This window comes from Hyperolius riggenbachi, chromosome 3 (assembly GCF_040937935.1).
Source record: "Hyperolius riggenbachi isolate aHypRig1 chromosome 3, aHypRig1.pri, whole genome shotgun sequence".
Classification (NCBI taxonomy): Eukaryota; Metazoa; Chordata; class Amphibia; order Anura; family Hyperoliidae; genus Hyperolius; species Hyperolius riggenbachi.
The window spans coordinates 262,902,842-262,921,114 of NC_090648.1; the positions used below are offsets into that span (position 1 = coordinate 262,902,842).

General features: G+C 48.3%; 1 protein-coding gene and 1 pseudogene across 1 annotated transcript; both read right to left on the reverse strand.

The window, feature by feature from the left end:
- Nucleotides 1–2,001: 2,001 nt before the first annotated feature.
- Nucleotides 2,002–4,481, reverse strand: CCDC71L (coiled-coil domain containing 71 like). Its single transcript, XM_068272681.1, has 2 exons — nt 3,607–4,481; nt 2,002–3,572 (listed from the first exon to the last, which is right to left on the reverse strand). The coding sequence occupies exon 1, from the start codon at nt 4,245–4,247 to the stop codon at nt 3,636–3,638; it is 612 nt and encodes a 203-aa protein (XP_068128782.1). The 5' UTR covers nt 4,248–4,481; the 3' UTR covers nt 2,002–3,572; nt 3,607–3,635.
- A 12,844-nt stretch (nt 4,482–17,325) lies between these two features.
- LOC137564555 (U2 spliceosomal RNA) lies at nt 17,326–17,478 on the reverse strand (annotated as a pseudogene).
- Nucleotides 17,479–18,273: the final 795 nt, after the last annotated feature.

The window sequence follows — 18,273 nt, forward strand, 5'->3', positions numbered from 1 at the left end:
TTGAAATTTCAATAAAAGAGGAACACCATAAGCGTCCTGGTGTTTCATACAGTAACACTAGCTATATATCTATAGTAGCATTGTATTGTGGGGGTCCTGGCTGATCCCCCTCCACTGCAACAATGTATCAGTGGGGTGTAGCTATCCCACATCAATACTACTTAGTGTCCTGTAAGGGTGGTCTGGACCTAAGTGTGATCGCAGGTGTGGTACTATAAACCACTTTAGCAAACACCTCACGGTCTAAGTCCTATACACACCCCATTAGGGGGGGCTAAAATACAATAGTGTTTAGAAAACGTGCATAGTGCTGTACATATGAACCTAATGAGATCACATTTCACCTAAAAACGGCTTCTTCAGAGGTGCTATACCACCCTTACAGGACACTAAGTAGTATTGATGTGGGATAGCTACACCCCACTGATACATTGTTGCAGTGGAGGGGGATCAGCCAGGACCCCCACAATACAATGCTACTATAGATATATAGCTAGTGTTACTGTATGAAACACCAGGACGCTTATGGTGTTCCTCTTTTATTGAAATTTCAATCCTAATATATATCAAGTGCATTTGACTTGACCTAGTACCTATAGGGCATGTCCAAGTGACAAGTGTGTTTGTTGTATTATTTCCCTGGTACTTACCTTCGGTTAGTGTATGTACTATATTTATTTCCTGTTAAACAATACCAGTTACCATGCAGCCCTGCTGATCTATTGTTCTGAACAGGATTTCTATTAGGGCTTCCCCCATCACCATGGCAACGGGCGCAATGACATCACCGACATCGTGACGTTAGAGGGAGCCCCGATCCACCCCTCAGCGCTGCCTGGCACTGATTGGCCAGGCAGCGCATGGGGGCTCGGGGGAGGGGCACCCTCTAATGCGGCGGGTAGTGGCAAATCGGCGATCAAAGGTAACATGCAGCTAGCAAAGTGCTAGCTGCGTGTATAAAAAAAAAAATTATGCAAATCAGCCCAGCAGGGCCTGAGCAATCCAACGCAGCGGCTTACCCAGTATCCAGCACAGGGTTACCGCTAAGGTTAAAATGAGTCATCAGGCGAAAATTGATAATATAAGTGGTACTTACCGGGGACTTCCTCCAGCCCCAAGCTCCCAGCACGTCGCAGCTCCGCCCCAGTCCCCGGTTATGACGTCAGAGCGACCTTTAGGACGGCCTGAACTGCGCCTGCGTGAGCAGCACTGTCAATCACCGTGGGCCGGAGCAGACTGCGCAGGCACAGAACTACTGCGCCGTCCGTTCCAGCCCACGTGGCTGTGATTGACAGTGCCGCTCGCGCAGTTCAGGCCAACCTGGAGGTCGCTCTAACGTCATAGCCGGGGACCGGGACGGAGCTGCGGCGAGGGATATGCTAGGAGCTGGAGGAAGCCCCTGGTAAGTACCATTTATTTTATCCATTTTCACCTGATGACTCCTTTAATGGAAATATGTCAGCCTCCATATTACTCTTGTTACAGTGGTCCTTTAAGGTCAGCTTTCAGTAATATGAAAGCGGCTATACAGATTTTATTTTAACACAATACCAGTTACCTGGCTTCATAGATTAACAGTCAGACTGAACCTAATTAATTCTAAAAAGGCAGTGTATACAGGGACACCAGTGGTTTTGTAAATGAAGATGGCAGCCTTGACAACTAATCATTATACATTTACTTTTAAACAATAGCAATTGCCTGGTGTATTTTTGACCTTTCATGCATCAGTAGTGTCTGAATCACACACCTGGAACAAGCATGCAGCTAATCTCAGACGTCAGAGATCTGATCCATATGCTTGTACTGGGTCTATGGCTATAAGTATTACAATCAGATGATCCGCAGGACAGCCAAGTAATCTGCATAGATTAAAAGAGGAAATCTGTCAGCCTCCATATCCCTATCACTTCATGTTCTGCTTAAACATGCCAGTACCCATTCCCCCCACAAAAAATAAAATGGAAGAAAACACACAATACCAGGAAAAATTTTATTAATTCAATAAGTTACTTGGCAGAATGAAGGGGGAAAAAAATGACATGATGCAATTAAAGGCAAAGGAAAAAAAAAAAAAGGCGCTACAATATGAAAAAAAAAGTACATATTTGGCAGTGATGTTAGATCGACAAAAGTACCCAAATATAAACTAGACTGATGTGCATTACAGCATATTGGCGTGAACAAAATAATGACAAAGCAACAGGCCTCTTGGTTCATTTGAAAAAGGCATAGACAGGTAAAGTTTGGCAGCATTTAACAGCAAACATGGAAGAAAAATGGGTACTATTTCGTTAGCCGTGCGCAACCACTAGGTGGCGTTAATTACTATTCCTCTCCAGGCTGCCATGGAGAGTAGTGAAAGATTTAACTCTGCTGTCAGCAATCGCTGGAGTTTTATCACCACCTAGTGGTTGCGCCTGGCTAACAAAAGAACCAAAAAAAAAAAATGTATACTGCAGATCAAGTTCTAGAACGGACTTCCAGGCAGTGAATTCATTAAATAGCACCAATATCTAAGTCAAACATTTGAGCCAAAAACAGTTTAAAGCTGACACATGGGTTTGCAAAAAAAAAAAAGGTCACATGCATCAGTTATAGGTGGAATATATGTGGTGATATCACAGGATCCTAAAGAGCACCAGTCACATAAAGGACAGTTTGAATATCCTCCCTAAGAAGATTTTATACAAAAATGTAACAATTATATATTGATTCAATGCCACTATTGTTACACTTTCCACATAGAACTATAAACGGTTTCATGCCATTCCATTGAAAACATGTATTTTTCCTCTGAAAGTTTGTATAAGATCTAGGGGGGAAAAAAAACCCTAAACTAAATTTGTTCATTAGGCTTGGCACATACAAGCAGTCACACATGAAACAAAATCAAGCCTTAGAAAACTATTCTTGAAATTCCCTTGACACAATAAAAATATATATTTTGCATACACTGGCATCTAGCCTGTCACAGTTCTTTAACCTTCAAGACACTTTCCATATCTTGGAAGATGGCACAAAAGAAGATGTAATCTAGAAAAAGTAAAGTGATGAGATTAACAGTACAAACAAGTCTTTGGATAGGGGTTTGGAGTGGAGCTTCTAGTTATTTGAGGTAGTTGTTTGAAAGGAGACACAGGTCAGTAAGGTTTTGAACAGTCTTTGCATACAAGTAAACCTGTTGCTAACCTAGGCTGCCCTGGCAATGCAAGGGGCGCTCACCTCCTGGCTTACAGGTTGTGTTATAAAGACTTTAGCATCCATGTAAAAATGTTCCCATGGCTGGGATGTGCTTCAGAAGCCAAGTATAGGTGAAGAGTCATCCCCACGCATGCATCAGCCAGCACCCCTCATGGACACCTCCACGGAAGGATGCAAGTTTAGTCCCAATATTGCAACTACTCCAAAGAACGAGCCCTGGGTGCCTGGAGATGGGTGCAGACCCGAGGCTGAGGAGGTGAAGAATCTCCACCCTGGAAGATGCCTTCTCTTCTAGTAGTAGGTCTGTACAGTAATAAAGTGCAGTATCCATGTAAACAGACTGACTGATCCCCGGAGGAGCAGGGAAGGTCCAGCAGTGAAAGTGCTGGAGGAGCAGGGAAGGTCCAGCAGTGAAAGTGCACAGGGCTCCCTCAGGACGAGCAGATAAGGGGGAAGCGGCGGATCCTCACCACGGGCTGCAGATTGACCTGTAGGATCCGCTGAGCCCTCTGCCGGGCGGCCGCCACTTTGGCCTCGCAGGACACATCCCGGACCCGTATGGTGGGGAAGATGCAGAGCTTAGGGGTAGCTGCTCGCCAGATGTCCTCCAGCGACTGGCTCAGGCTGCTGGGCGCCTCGGATGGGGTCGGGCTGCTGCATGTGCTGCTGCTGCCGCTCTCCTCGCTGGCTGCCAGCTTGCCGCGTCGCCGCTTCTTACTGCTCAGCCTCATGCCTTTTCTTTTCCTCTTCCCCGGCGGCGGCGGCTTCTTGGGCTGCGGCTGCTCGGTGGCTCTCCGGCTGCGGGAGAGCTGGCTGGGCTCCGGCACCACGGAGCGGCTGGACGAGTAGCCGTACACGTCCTTGCTGCGCAGGATCACCGGAGAGAAGTCCTGCTTCAGGCTGCACAGGAAGTTCCACAGCTCCGTGTCCGAGTTCATGAAGCGCTTGGATTCTGGAACGAAGATCTCCAGCGCGTCCTCCAGCGGCTTGATGCCCGCGAACAGCAGCTGCGAGCGGGAGTACACAACTTTGTCGTCTTCCATCTCTCCCGGCGCCTTGGTCTCTCCCCGGCTGGGGCAGGCAAAGAGTTAAACCGGTTGGGAAAGGATGAAAAAAGAATTTTAAAAAAAAAGTCCAGCACTGCCGCTGAAGCGAATGTGAAGCGCCCCCCTTCTGGCCGACTAGTTTAACGCAGGGCGCTCTCACACAATGTACAAACAAAATGGCCTCTTCTAACGGCCCCCGCTGTTGGCTATATAGCCGATTCTTTGAAATACGACATACCCTGGCTCCGCCCACCCCTGGCACTCGCCGTTACTATTGGCTCAATTACGCACACCATCTCCGTATTGGATATCGGCAAGATAAAGGGCTGGGCTTGCACGGGCGTGGAGGGGGTGTTGGGGGAGGAGCGATGCATGACGGACCCTAGTAGACTCGCTAATGTCGGCCATATTACTTGAGTTGCTGAAGAAGGAGTTACTTTGTAGTAACTACTTTGTGCCAAATGGTCGATTTTACCAAAACGTGTCTTTCAATTAGATAACAGAGAACATGCTGAAAAAAGTAGTTGCTTGAGAAATGTTGTACTTTGCAGCTTGTACAACATTATCCTTGCAAGATGGAGCTAGCACAGCCACACATAAGCCTAGATATGTCAATATTGTTTTTCTACATTTTGGTAAAAAATGAGCAAATACATACTTTAGCAAGACTTTATTGACAGTCTTACCCAAACACTCCAATGTGCAAAATGAAGTCGCATATACATTGTTGTACAGTAGTTGTAACAGACTTGGGGCTTGATTCAAAGTCATTAAAGTCTTTAGACGTGCTAACCAGGGTGCTAAGTAGGTTAGCACCAGATTTTTCAATCAGATCGCGCATAAAGTTTTACGAGCGAAAAGCTCGTTTAGACGTGCTAAGGGGGTTTTCACAGGCGTGCTAACAGTTAGCACCGCTTTGTGAATCAAGCCCTTGGTGTACAATCACATGGGCACTAAGTATAAGGAGCTGGGATTTCTTCTTGTACTGCAGGGGTCAAGTGGGGCGTGGAAGCGCGTGGACGGCGTCTACTTACTATTTCCCGAGGGTGGACGCCGTCCACGCTGGCGTGTGTGGAGGGAGCAGCGCAGTGGAAGGAGAGCTGTGAGCAGCGGTGGAGAAGGGGGCCATCTCCCCCACTTCTCTCACCTCGGGGCTCTCCTTCCCTCGCTCTCCCCTCCACAAGTAATGTGCGGGCAGCGGGCGGGACTTACCTCTCCTCCTTCCGGCGCCGGATCTGCATGCCGCTGCTCTGGTCTGAACCAGACCAGACTTGCTGCATGCAGATCGGGTGTTCCGACGACGAGGAGAGGTAAGTCCCGCCGGCTGCCCGCACATTACTTGTGGAGGGGAGAGCGAGGGAAGGAGAGCCCCGAGGTGAGAGAAGGGGGAGAGATGGCCCCCCCTTCTCCACCGCTGCTCACAGCTCTCCGTCTTCTCTGCACTGCTCCCCTCCTGCTGGGGGGACACCTGGCTACCTATTCTGGCACATATACCCCCTGACTACATATACTGGGGACATATACCCCCTGACTACATATACTGGGCACATATACCCCCTGGCTAAATATACTGGGGACAAATATCCCCTGACTACATATACTGGGCACATATACCCCCTGGCTACATATACTGGGCACATATATCCCCCTGACTACATATACTGGGGACATATACCCCCTGGCTACATATACTGGACACATATACCCCCTGACTACATATACTGGGGACATATACCCCCTGGCTACATATACTGGGCACATAAACCCCCTGACTACATATACTGGGCACATATACCCCCTGACTACATATACTGGGCACATATACCCCCTGACTACATATACTGGGGACATATACCCCCTGGCTACATATACTGGACACATATACCCCCTGACTACATATACTGGGCACATATACCCCTGACTACATATACTGGGGACATATACCCCCTGCCTACATATACTGGGCACATATACCCCTGGCTACATATACTGGGAACATATACCCCTGCCTACATATACTGGGCACATATACCCCTGGCTACATATACTGGGGACACATACCCCCTGGCTACATATACTGGGGACAAATACCCCTGGCTACATATACTGGGCACATATACCCCTGGCTACATATACTGGGACATATACCCCTGACTACATATACTGGGCACGTATACCCCTGGCTACATATACTGGGCACGTATACCCCTGGTTACATATACTGGAGACATATACCCCTGGCTACATATACTGGGCACATATACCCCTGGCTACATATACTGGGACATATACCCCTGACTACATATACTGGGCACGTATACCCCTGGCTACATATACTGGGCACGTATACCCCTGGCTACATATACTGGGGACATATACCCCTGGCTACATATACTAGGCACATATACCTCTGGCTACATATACTGGGGACTACTATACTCATGGCTACTTATACTGGGGACACCTATAGACCTGGCTACCTATGCTGGGGGTACATATTTTGGGGAACTGCTGCCAGATTATCTGCATTTTTGTGGAACCGCTGTTATGTATTTTGGGGAACTGGCTGCCAGATTATGTGTATGTTAGGGGAACGGCTGCTGCCAGATTACGTGTATTTTAGGGAACAGCTGCCAGATTATGTGTATGTTACGGGAACGGCTGCTGCCGTATTTTGGGGAAATGCTGCCAGATTGTGTATGTTTGGGGGACCACTGCTGCCAGATTATATGTATTTTGGGTGTTCCGCTGCCAGGTTTCGCATATTTTGGGGAACTGCTTCCAAATTGTGTATGTTGGGGGAACTGCTGCTGCAACATTATCTATTTTGGGGGAACCACTGCCATATTATCTGTATTTTGGAGGAACTTCTACCAGATTATGTGTCTTTTTGGTGAAATGCTGTCAGATTACATCAATCTTGGGTGGATACACTACGGCAGAGCTCAAACTTCCCCGGCAGACCTTTTCCTTTTACATCGCTGCTAAGGTCATGTATATTTGGCCTCACCCATGACCACGCCCACAGTATGCTTGACCACGCCCATTTTTTTGCGCATGGGTTTTCTAGGTGAGTCCACTCACTTCTTTTCCCAGGACTAGACCCCTGTTGTACTGGACCAGGTTTTGGGGATCCATACCCCAACCTCCTTACTTAGCCTAAAGGTGCCCACTAACAGTACAATTTTCAGCGAAGAATCAACCAAGCAATCAAATAAGTGCAATTGACTTGACAGAAAATAAACCTCATTGATTTGTTACAACACCACAAAATATGTTGGCACTATAAAGCAATAATAATAATAATTCATGAACCAAATCGACTGTGAACAATTCGAAAGGTGCCCACTGATGATACAATCTTTTTTGTATAATCTTACCATTTCTATGTAGCATGGCGAGTTACATAAAATATACATTCAAACAGGGCTGCCATCAGAAATTTTGCGGCCCCTCACACATCATCAGGCCTGGGACCCCCCCTCCCTGGGCCCACCCACTGGTTGCTGTGCCCGCCCACTAACCACCCTATCCCACCCCCGTGTCCATGCGCGAAGTGCGCTGCGGCGAAAAAATGTGCATCGCTCCGACACTGAAGAAAGCGGCATGCACAGCGTGATGTGGCCAAAAGTGGGCGTGACCATGACATGTTGTGGGTGGAGTCAAATACTAGCAAAATACAGGTAGTCCCTGGTTAACAAATGAGATAGAGACTTGTAGGTCCGTTCTTATCCTTTATCCGTTCTCTTTTGTCCCCCTCTTTTCTTCCTGTGCCTCCTTTGTCCCCCTCTGCCTCACCTCAGTTTGTGCCTCTTTTGTGTCTCTCTGTGTGACCTCATGTTCCCATCTTATCTCTTTTCTCCCTGTGCCTCTTTTGTCCACCTCTGTTCCCCCTGTGCCTCTTTTATACCCCTGTGTTACCTCTTGTCCCCTTCTGTCTCAGCTTGCCCCCCTGCTCTAGCCAGGTATAGGTGCCTCCAGTATAGGTATCCAGGTATAGTTTGTGCCCCAGTATAGGTAGCTAGGCATAGGTAGTTCCAGCCCCCGTATAGGTAGCCAGGAATAGGTGGTGGCCCAGTATAGGTATACTGTAGCCAGATACAGGTGGTGTCCCAGTAAAGAAAGTCCGCTGTAGCGGGCTCACTCATCTGCTCCCCACGTTCAAGCGCTGATATCACTCTTTTCTCAGTGCTTGAACGCGGTGTGCTGGTTAGTGAGTCACCGGCCCGCAGCCAGCATATGCGGCCCTTCCAGCGCTTTGCGGGGGGGGGGGGGGATTGGGGCAGGGCCCCCAGAAGCCATGGACCCCTCACTGCAGTGTCAGTTGTCCCCCCCTGATGGCTGCCCTGCATTCAAAGTATATTCACTCAGCTTACCCTTGTACTCAATAGATTTGGTGAGATTGGATAAAAAAGATTGTATCATTAGTAGGCGTCATTAAGGTGTTGACCAATAAGTTGCCCCTCTGTTATTGTCCTGTATGCAAACGTCAAGCACAGGTTTAAAAGAGTCATCAACGCTGCAGAGAAGATGATTAGGTCACCCCTGCCACCACTGGTTCTCCTCCACACCTCTAGACTGAGAGCCCGAAGTGAAGGAGGGGGGTGGGACCGTCCCCCCTCCCCGCCGAGTGAGGCCATAGCTTTCTCCTCATGCTGCGACCCCTCCAGCCCCCCAAAACGGCCCCGAGTGGGCGCATGGGCTGCAGCCCCCATTGTTACGCCCATGCTTGGGAAAGAAGGTGTTCCTGTGCCTGAAGGTTCTGGTGGGAATGTCTCTGTAGCGCGACCTGATAGGGGAAGGTTGAAGATACAGTTGCCATGGTGAAAGGGGTCGCTATATATTTTGTTAGCCCTGGTCCTCAGCCTAGAGGTGTGGAGGAGAACCAGTGGTGGCAGGGGTGACCTAATCATCCTTTCTGCAGCGTTGATGACTCTTTTGAGCCTGCGCTTGACGTCTGCGTACAGGACAATAACAGAGGGGCACCTTATTGGTCAACACCTTAATGAAGCCTACTAATGATACAATCTTTTTTATCCAATCTTACCAAATCTATTGAGTACAAGGGTAAGCTGAGTGAATATACTTTGAATGTATATTTTATGCAACTCCCCATGCTACATAGAAATGGTAAGATTATACAAAAAAGATTGTATCATCAGTGAGCACCTTTTGAATTGTTCACAGTCAATTTGGCTCATGAATTATTATTATTATTGCTTTATAGTGCCAACATATTTTGTTGTGTTGTAACAAATCAATAAGGGTTTATTTTCTGTCAAGTCAATTGCACTTATTTGATTGCTTGGTTGATTCTTCGCTGAAAATTGTACTGTTAGTGGGCACCTTTAGGCTAGGTAAGGAGGTTGGGGTGTGGATCCCCAAAACCTGGTACAGTACAAGAAGAAATCCCAGCTCCTTGTACTTAGTGCCCATGCCATTGTTCACCAAGTCTGTTACAACTACTGTACAACAATGTATATGCGACTTCATTTTGCACATTGGAGTGTTTTGGTAAGACTGTCAATAAAGTCTTGCTAAAGTATGTATTTGCTCATTTTTACCAAAATGTAGAAAAACAATATTGACATATCTAGGCTTATGTGTGGCTGTGCTAGCTCCATCTTGCAAGGTTAATGTTGTACAAGCTGCAAAGTACAACATTTCTCAGGCAACTACTTTTTTCAGCATGTTCCCCCCTCCCCGCCGAGTGTGGCCATAGCTTTCCCCTCATGCTGCGACCCCTCCAGCCTCCCAAAACGGCCCTGAGCGGGGGCCCGCTCAAAATTTCTGCAGGGGAGCCCGGTGGGTCTTAGTTACGTTCCTGTTCCCAAGCTGTCCTTCTGAACACTTGCCCCCTGCCCAGCAAACTCCACTAGCTTCCCTCACTAAACCTTTGCCTCTTGTTATTTCAGAATCAGAATTGTTTATTTCGCCAAACATGACTGGGTCCTGCCTGGAATTGGTTTGGGCAGAATACATAGCTCAAGTAGACAAAAGAGATCGATAGATAGGCACACAAAATGTGGTTAACTAGACAAGAAACAGCAATATCCATCATACAGAACAGTTCCAAAATGTGACTCGACAGTCCGAACAGTTTAGTCCTGTGCATAGGTTGGCTGGTTGACTGAAGACACAGTCTGGGCCGCAGCTAGGGGGGCAGGAGCACTGATATAGGGGAAGGGGGGAGTATGTAGAGGGAGTTCAAGAGGCTGACAGCCGAGGGCGAGAAAGAGTTCCTGTGTCTGGCAGTCCTGGTAAAGATGGCCTAGAGACTGGAGCCTCCCGCCTAATGGAAACAGACTGAAGAAGCAGTGACCTGGGGGAGAGGGATCATTGGCAATCCTCAGCACTGTAGAGCTCAGTCTGGTGTTCTATAGAAGTTTAAGTGGCGGGAGGGGACTCCCTATGATTCTCTTTTTCGACCTCTGTAGTTTGAGCCTGTCGCTGGCAGAGGTACAAGCATACCAAACCAGATGGAGAAGCAGAGGATCGATTCATTGGTGGCGGAATAAAAGCTTGTCGGAATCTTTTGGGCCATGCCGAACTTTCTCAGTTGTCGGCAGGAGAAAAGTCTATGCTGGGCTTTTCGCTGGGTGAAGGCGATGTTGGGCTTCCAGCTGAGTCGCTGGAGATGGTAGCGCCCATGGGGGTGGGCGCAAGGAACTCTGGCCACCTCAATGCCATTCATCTATATAAGGGATGGGGTAAGAGCTGACTTCCTGAAATCGTTGATCAGTTTAACGGTTTTGGCAGTGTTGAGCATATGCTCTCCACCTGCTGAAAATACGCCTGAATGTTATCCTTGGTGACGAGGCCAACAATGGTGGTGTTGTCAGCAAACTTAAAAACCTTGACAGAGTCTGCCATGGATCTGCAGTTATGTGTATACAGGGAGAACAGCAGGGGGGACAGGATGCAGCCTTAAAGGACTTACGAGGCGAAATGTAAAAAAAAGTTAAATACCTGTAGCAAATTTGAATGCATGGAGGACGCTCTCCATGCAGTTCCGCCGGGTCCCAGCAGCTCAATCTCCCCCCGGCCGGTGGGGAGATTGAGCTGCGGGGAACCGGTGGAACTGCAAGGAGGGTGCGGATGGCGTCCTCTGTGCATTCAAATTTGCTACAGGTATTGAACTTTTTTTACATTTCGCCTCGTAAGTCCTTTAAGGTGCATCTGTGTTGGTAATCATTTCTTGTGTGTAGATATCCCCCAGCTTGACAATTTGGGACCAGTTGGTGAGTAAGTCCGTGATCCATAGGCGTAGGGTGGGATGGACCCCAAGTACAACCAGATCTTCTTGGAGAATGGATAGAACTACTCTTTCCAGGGTCTTCATGATAGTGGATGTCAGGGCCATGGGCCTAAAGTTGTTCAGTTTGGAGACTCCCTGTTTCTAAGGGACAGGTATGATGGTGGACCTTTTGAAACATGCAGGTATTTTGCTTTCCTCCAGTGACGAGGTGAAGACGGCAGAGAGGATGGGAGCAAGTTGCCATGAGCAGGTTTTCAGGCAGGCTGGAGACACATCATCGGGCCGAAGGTTTTCCTGGCATTTAGACAAGAGGCGCAGAACATTGTCCCTGCACGCGCCCGGAGGGGGTGAGCTTAGGCTTAGGATGTTGACCTCAGGGACTGAGGAGGGAATGGGTGGTGACAGGTGCTCCCTGGCTCTCAATCCTGCAGTAGAATTTGCTAAGTTCTCTGGCTAGCTCATTGCTGGGTGTTGCATCTGGTGGGGATGGGGGGGGGGGGGGGGGGGGCTGGAGGGTGTTGTAGTTGGTGGCAGCCCTAAGCCCATTCCATACAGCTTGTGAGTAGTTAGAGCACAGGTTTTGTTTCATCCTCTCAGCAAACTCCCTTTTGGCAGTTTTCAGTTCCCCATTAACCATCTTAGCGGTATGGACGAGCTCAGCTCGTCCATCACCGCCGATGGCTGCCGCTCAGGCCCTGCTGGGCCGATTTTGCTCAAATAAAGTGCAGCACACGCAGCCGGCACTTTGCCAGCCGCGTGTGCTGCCCGATCGCCGCCGCTCTGCGGCGATCCGCCGCGAGCAGAGGCGAAAGAGGGTCCCCCCAGCCGCCTGAGCCCTGCGCAGCCGGAACAAATAGTTCCGGCCAGCGCTAAGGGCTGGATCGGAGGCGGCTGACGTCCATGACGTCACTCCGCTCGTCGCCATGGCGACAGGAGAAGCCAAACACGGAAGGCTGCTCATTGCGGCCTTCCGTGTTACCTCTGGCTGCCGGAGGCGATCGGAAGAACGCCTCCGGAGCGCCATCTAGTGGGCTTTCATGCAGCCAACGTTCAGTTGGCTGCATGAAATAGTTTTTTTTTTATTTAAAAAAAACCCTCCCGCAGCCGTCCTGGCGATCTTAATAGAACGCCAGGGTGGTTAAGGTTGTTCCTCACCCTCCAGTAGTCCTCCTGGTTGCCAGACGTGCCGTTTTTCAGAGCGGTTTGCGTTTTTCCTATACTTAACATTGAGGCAGAAACGCATCCGCAATCCAAAATCTGCAGCAGCCCGGGAGTATGCGTTTCTGCAAAACACCTCCCACTCTGGTGTGCACCGGCCCATTGAAATACATTACCCTAGCGTATCCGCACCCACAAGCGGATCGCAAACCGCAGCAGAACCGCTCTGGTGTGCACTAGGCCATAGAGAAAGTCTGGAAGGAGGCCAATACTTTATCACACCACTGTATATATATATATATATATACATAGTGTGCTGTACTCACCAGGATCCAATCCCATCCTCTTTCCTGACATTGCCGTTGTTTGGTTGAAAAAAAGATATCTGTTCATCAAGTCCAACAAGAATAATAAAAAAAATATAAAGTAAACATTAGTTACTGTTCACTCTTGCACCCTCATATATGATGTTCAGGGAAAGGCAAAACAAATCCCTTACAAGGCTTGGGCCAATTAACTTTGAGGCCTGGAACCCACTGCAAAACACAATCGCTAATCGCAATCGCTAGCGTTTCGTATGAGCAGTTTTTAAGCGATTCCTTGAGCGTTTTAGGGAGCAATTTTAAAAAGTGCATCAATTTGCCAGCGGTTGTGTAGCGATAAGCGATTAGCGTTTTAAAGTCTGATTGGTCCTTTCTATTAATTTTGTTACAGTGTGCAGTAACTTCAAAACGCTAGCAAAATCGCTCCGTGCAAGTTTTGATGAGCGATTACGCCAGCGATTATATACTTTGCATTGAAGCGCAAACGCTAACAAAATGCTGCATGTCCTGCGTTTGCGATTTTGCTAATCGCAATCGCTTCTGTGGAATTTGAACCATCCATTTACATTGGCAGAGCGTTTAGGGAAATCGCTAGCGATTGCTCACGCTCCCTAAACGCTCAAAAAATTGCTCTAGTGGGTTCCAGCCCTGAAGGAGGAAAAAAAATCCTCAACTGCAGGAAGCAGTCAGATAAAATCCCTGGATCATCTTTACTGGGAATTACCTTGTAATTATACAGTAGCTGCAGATGTCCTTCAAAACAAAGAAAGCATCCAAACTTAGTTTAAATACAGACCGATAATTTGTCAAAACTACTTCCTGTAGTAAAATATTTCATATTTTAACAACTCTTACTGTAAAGGACCCCTTCCTAAATAGATGGCAAAACCTTTTTTCCTCCTTACGCCTTGTTCTTTGTATAAGCCTAGGGACAAAAAGATCATCTGCCAAGCTTTTGTATTGCCCTCTGATGTATTTATACATGTTAATGAGGTCACCCCTTAAAGGGAGGGTCCACGGAATTGGTTAAAAAAATAAAAATACTAATCCACTTATCTGGGGCTTCCTCCAGCCCTGGCAGGCAGGACGTGCCCTTGACGCCGCTCCGGAGGCTCCCGGTCTTCTCCGGTGGCTTACCCGACCTGGCCAAGCCGGCTTCCTGGTCGGGCTTCTCCTTGCGCTCCAACGTGCATCTCACGCGGTCATGCTGACGTCATCGGACGTCCTACGGACTGTACTGCGCAGGGGCAGAACTACTGCGCCTGCGCAGTACAGCCTCGAGGACGTCCGATGACGTCAGCACAACTGCTTGAGACGCACATTGGAGCGGACAACAGCCCGACCTGGAAGCCGGCCTGGCCAGGTCGGGTGAGCCACCGGAGAAGACCGGGAGCCTCCGGAGCGGCGTCAAGGGCACGTCCTGCCTGCCACGGGCTGGAGGAAGCCCCAGGTAAGTGGATTAGTATTTTTATTTTTTTAACTTACTCCGTGAACCCTCCCTTTAAGCTAGCCATAAACTACTTGGCTTTTCCTGTCTATATATGGCAGATTCAATCACTGTGATTGAATCTGCCAGAAATAGGTAACGCAAATGTTGCCCAATCGATTTCACTCTGAAATAGAACGACAGGAAAGAAAATTTTGCTCGATTGGCGGCAGGTCAAGAGCACCGTGCTAGGGGTGTTCAATTCAGTGTACTCACACCTGTCCCACTGGTGTGTCCTCCCAATTGTGGTGGTCCCCTCGTCCCTGTGTCCTCTTCTCTTCCCTGATATGTGACACAAGCCGAAGTTCAAACACTAGAGGTCCAGCAGCATACAAGCTGGAGCTCTAATGTTTGAAATTTAGCTTGTGTCACATGACACACAAGAAAAGAGGAACACAGGGAGGAAGAGAACCGTTGTATGGAGTTAAACCCCCAAACCTGGAAGGACACATGACGGTGCGACATGTGAGAGCACTGTGTGCAGTGTGTGGGCAGCCAGTTTATCCCTCTCCAATCAGATTTAGTCACAGAGGGATCTATCTGATGGTCGGTCTGGTGGCCATCTATGGGTTTATGACCAACTTTAGCCATCTGTTTTACAAGCTAAATAAACCCAATTTGTCCAACCTTTCTTGGTAAGTGAGACCATCCCAACATTAATTTAGTTGTGTTTGTACCTGTTTGATTATATTAATGCCCTTCCTATAGTGTGGTTCCCAAAACTGTATCTCCTACTCCAGATGTGGCCTCACAAGTGATTTATACAGAGGGAGTAGTATACTAGCATCTCGTAAGTTTATTTCCAATTTTATGCATCCCAGTTTTTTTTTTGCTTTAGCTGCTGCTGCTTTGGCATTGAGTATGTTTGTTTAACTTGTTATAAACCAAGCAGGGGACCCAGGTGAGAGGGGGGGGGGGGGTTTCTGGCCAAACTCCCCACCACTGTCCCAGCCTCCCCTCCTTCTAGCACTGCTTCCCCTCCTGCTATGAGACTCTGGGGGGTTAGGGGCAGGGGGGCTTTCTGAGGGGCTTACATTATGTCAACTGGGTCTTGAACCTGAGTAAGCCCCAGTGCGGAGCCACCACTGAATGCAAGACCACTAAATACTCCTAGTTAGAATGGGCTCTTAGATATCAAAATAGAAAGGCGTCACTAGGGTTGGGTGTCACTCGGAGCGGCAACTCATGGCGTCAACCCACTTTCCCAAGAACCACCACACTTTTAGCTTCAGGTAGCCTTTGGGTTTTTTACACCCCCCCCCCCCCCCACCCCCAGATGACAGCAAAAGATAAACTTTGCTTTGTGCTTCTCCCCCCCAAATAAAGACTCTTGCTACTGTCCAAGTATTTTCCCCGGTTCCCCCTCCTCCCCCCATATTAAGTAGCTTCCCAGTGTAGGTAGCCAGAGAGGGCATGACCAGTATTAGGTAGACAGCGCATCTCCCCAGTGAAAGCAGCCAGATGTCTCCCCAGTATAGGTAGCCAGATGACCCCCCCCCCCAATATAAGTATGAAGATGCCACCCCTCCCCCCTTCAGTATAGGTAGCCTGAAAACAACAATGGGTTTTGACTTCTAGAGGAGGACATGGAAGTGCTGAGCATGCCTGATCCTGGATGAAATAACACAATGGTATTGAGCGCAGCATTTGCCCAAAACTGCGGTACCATATTATGTGTTTAGCAGCTACATGCAGTTTCAAAGCAAGAAATTTTGTTTCAAGGGAGTAATTCAGTATAGCAAATGACTGCCAAAAAGAAATATATAACAAAATAGGAGGGTCTAATTTAACAGGCAATTTTGTACATGATATTGTAGAATAAAATGTATTGCTATTTTTATTACAGATTACCCAGCAAGCTCTTGGTGAACCAGAACTCCTAGGAGTGTGTAAGGGGCTACAAAGGCCTCTTAGTAAAATGTCACGCAAAACAAGTTTGCCTTCTTAAAGGACAACTGAAGAGAGAGGTATATGGAGGCTGCCATGTTTATTTCCTTTTAAGCAATACCAGTTGCCTGGCAGCCCTGCTGATCATCTGCTTCTAATACTATTAGCCATAGCCCCTGAACAAGCATGCAGCAGATCAGGTGTTTCTGACATTAATGTCAGATCTGACAAGACTAGCTGCATGCTTGTTTCTGGTGTTAATCATATACTACTGCAGAGAAATAGACCAGCAGGGCTGCCAGGCAACTGGTATTGATTAAAAGGAAATACATTTTTTTAGCTTTCTTGGCTCCTGTTGCATGCAACAGGAGTCCCGGAGTAAGCAAGGCCTTTATGCCCATGCACGGAAAAAGTGGGAGTGCGTAAACACCCCCACAAAACGTGCATGAGCAGCCACGGGACCCACAATACAGCAGGGCCCTTCCGGTGAAATAACACAATGGTATTGAGCGCAGCATTTGCCTTCGGCGCAGGGGGCTACTGGGTCCTCCAACACCCGAAGGATAAGAGGACCCCAAACGCTCAGGGGGCTACTGGGTCCTCCAACACCCGAAGGATAAGAGGACCCCAAACTGCCCAGTGGTTGCCCAAAGGGCCTGGGCCATGTGGCCATCCACATGGTCCGGCTGGCTCCCCCGAGAGGGAGCCAGGGTGGGAACCGAGGTCCCCAGGGGACAAGTCCCCGGTGCCAGCAAGCTGGCCCCGACCTTGCGGCCGGAGTTATAGAAATTCCGCACTCTCCCTAGCCAAAAGACCGGGGAGCTGTGTTAATCGGCTATGCATATAGGCAGTACAGACCAAAGCACCCTACTTCCGCCTGGGATCTGCCACATCCCAGGTTTTTTCAAGTACACCTGGAGCGCCACTTCCAGGGGCAGTACACCTATGCAAAGCCCTCAGCCCTTCAGCTTCGATCATGGTAGATCCATTCCATCAGCCTCTGGGAAATTACGACCAGAAGGGACACCCTGCCACAGTGCCATCCCTCCAGGTCCCCAAAAAGACTGATAAGAACAGATACTACACTTGATCTTAGCCAAAAGGCCGAGAAGCGATTAAAAGGAAATAAATATGGCAGCCTCCGTATACCTCTTACTTCAGTTCCCCTTTAAAACAGAAAGTTGTTTGCGTTTATTCAGATTGGAGTGAGCATATGATTTCTCCCATGATGCTTCACTGCGGAATATGCAGATCATCCTTTGTTTTCCCTGTAAGCTACCCACACCTCCAGAACCACTGGAATGCAATGATGTGTCAGCTTGGTAATTGTTCAGAGACACAATAATCCAACATGCATACAGACTGTTTAGGATTGGTTGATCCTCATTGGTGCATGGCATGGATTAATGTGGCTCTATGGGGTAATGTGAAACACCCAGTTACAGATTACCCAGCAAACTCATGGTGAACCAGAACTCCTAGGAATGGGTAAGAGCCCCCATACACACAGGTTATGAGGGTAGGTACCTAAGGTGTGTCACCAGTTTTCCACATGGTGCTGTCACTGTTGGCATGCTAGCATGCAGGATGGTGGTTCCTCCCACCTACCCGTTTCGAGCCAATGCTGATGCTTCATCAGGGCATACTGAAAGTTTTGATAGAAGACACCTGTATTTAATAGCCTGGGTGGGGTTGATTATCTAATCACGTTGTATTGGAGTGATTGGATAGCACCATAAACCTCTGTCACTCATTGCATGGCAGCCCTCCAGGTCAGCGGGCATCTGAAGAGCTACCATGTAACCAGCAGGGGGCACAGTACTTTGGTGTGATGAGGTGTTTACACTTCCCTTCTTCATTTGAAAGACACCCTTCACTGCAGGCAGGTATAGTATTGCTGATATCTAGAAG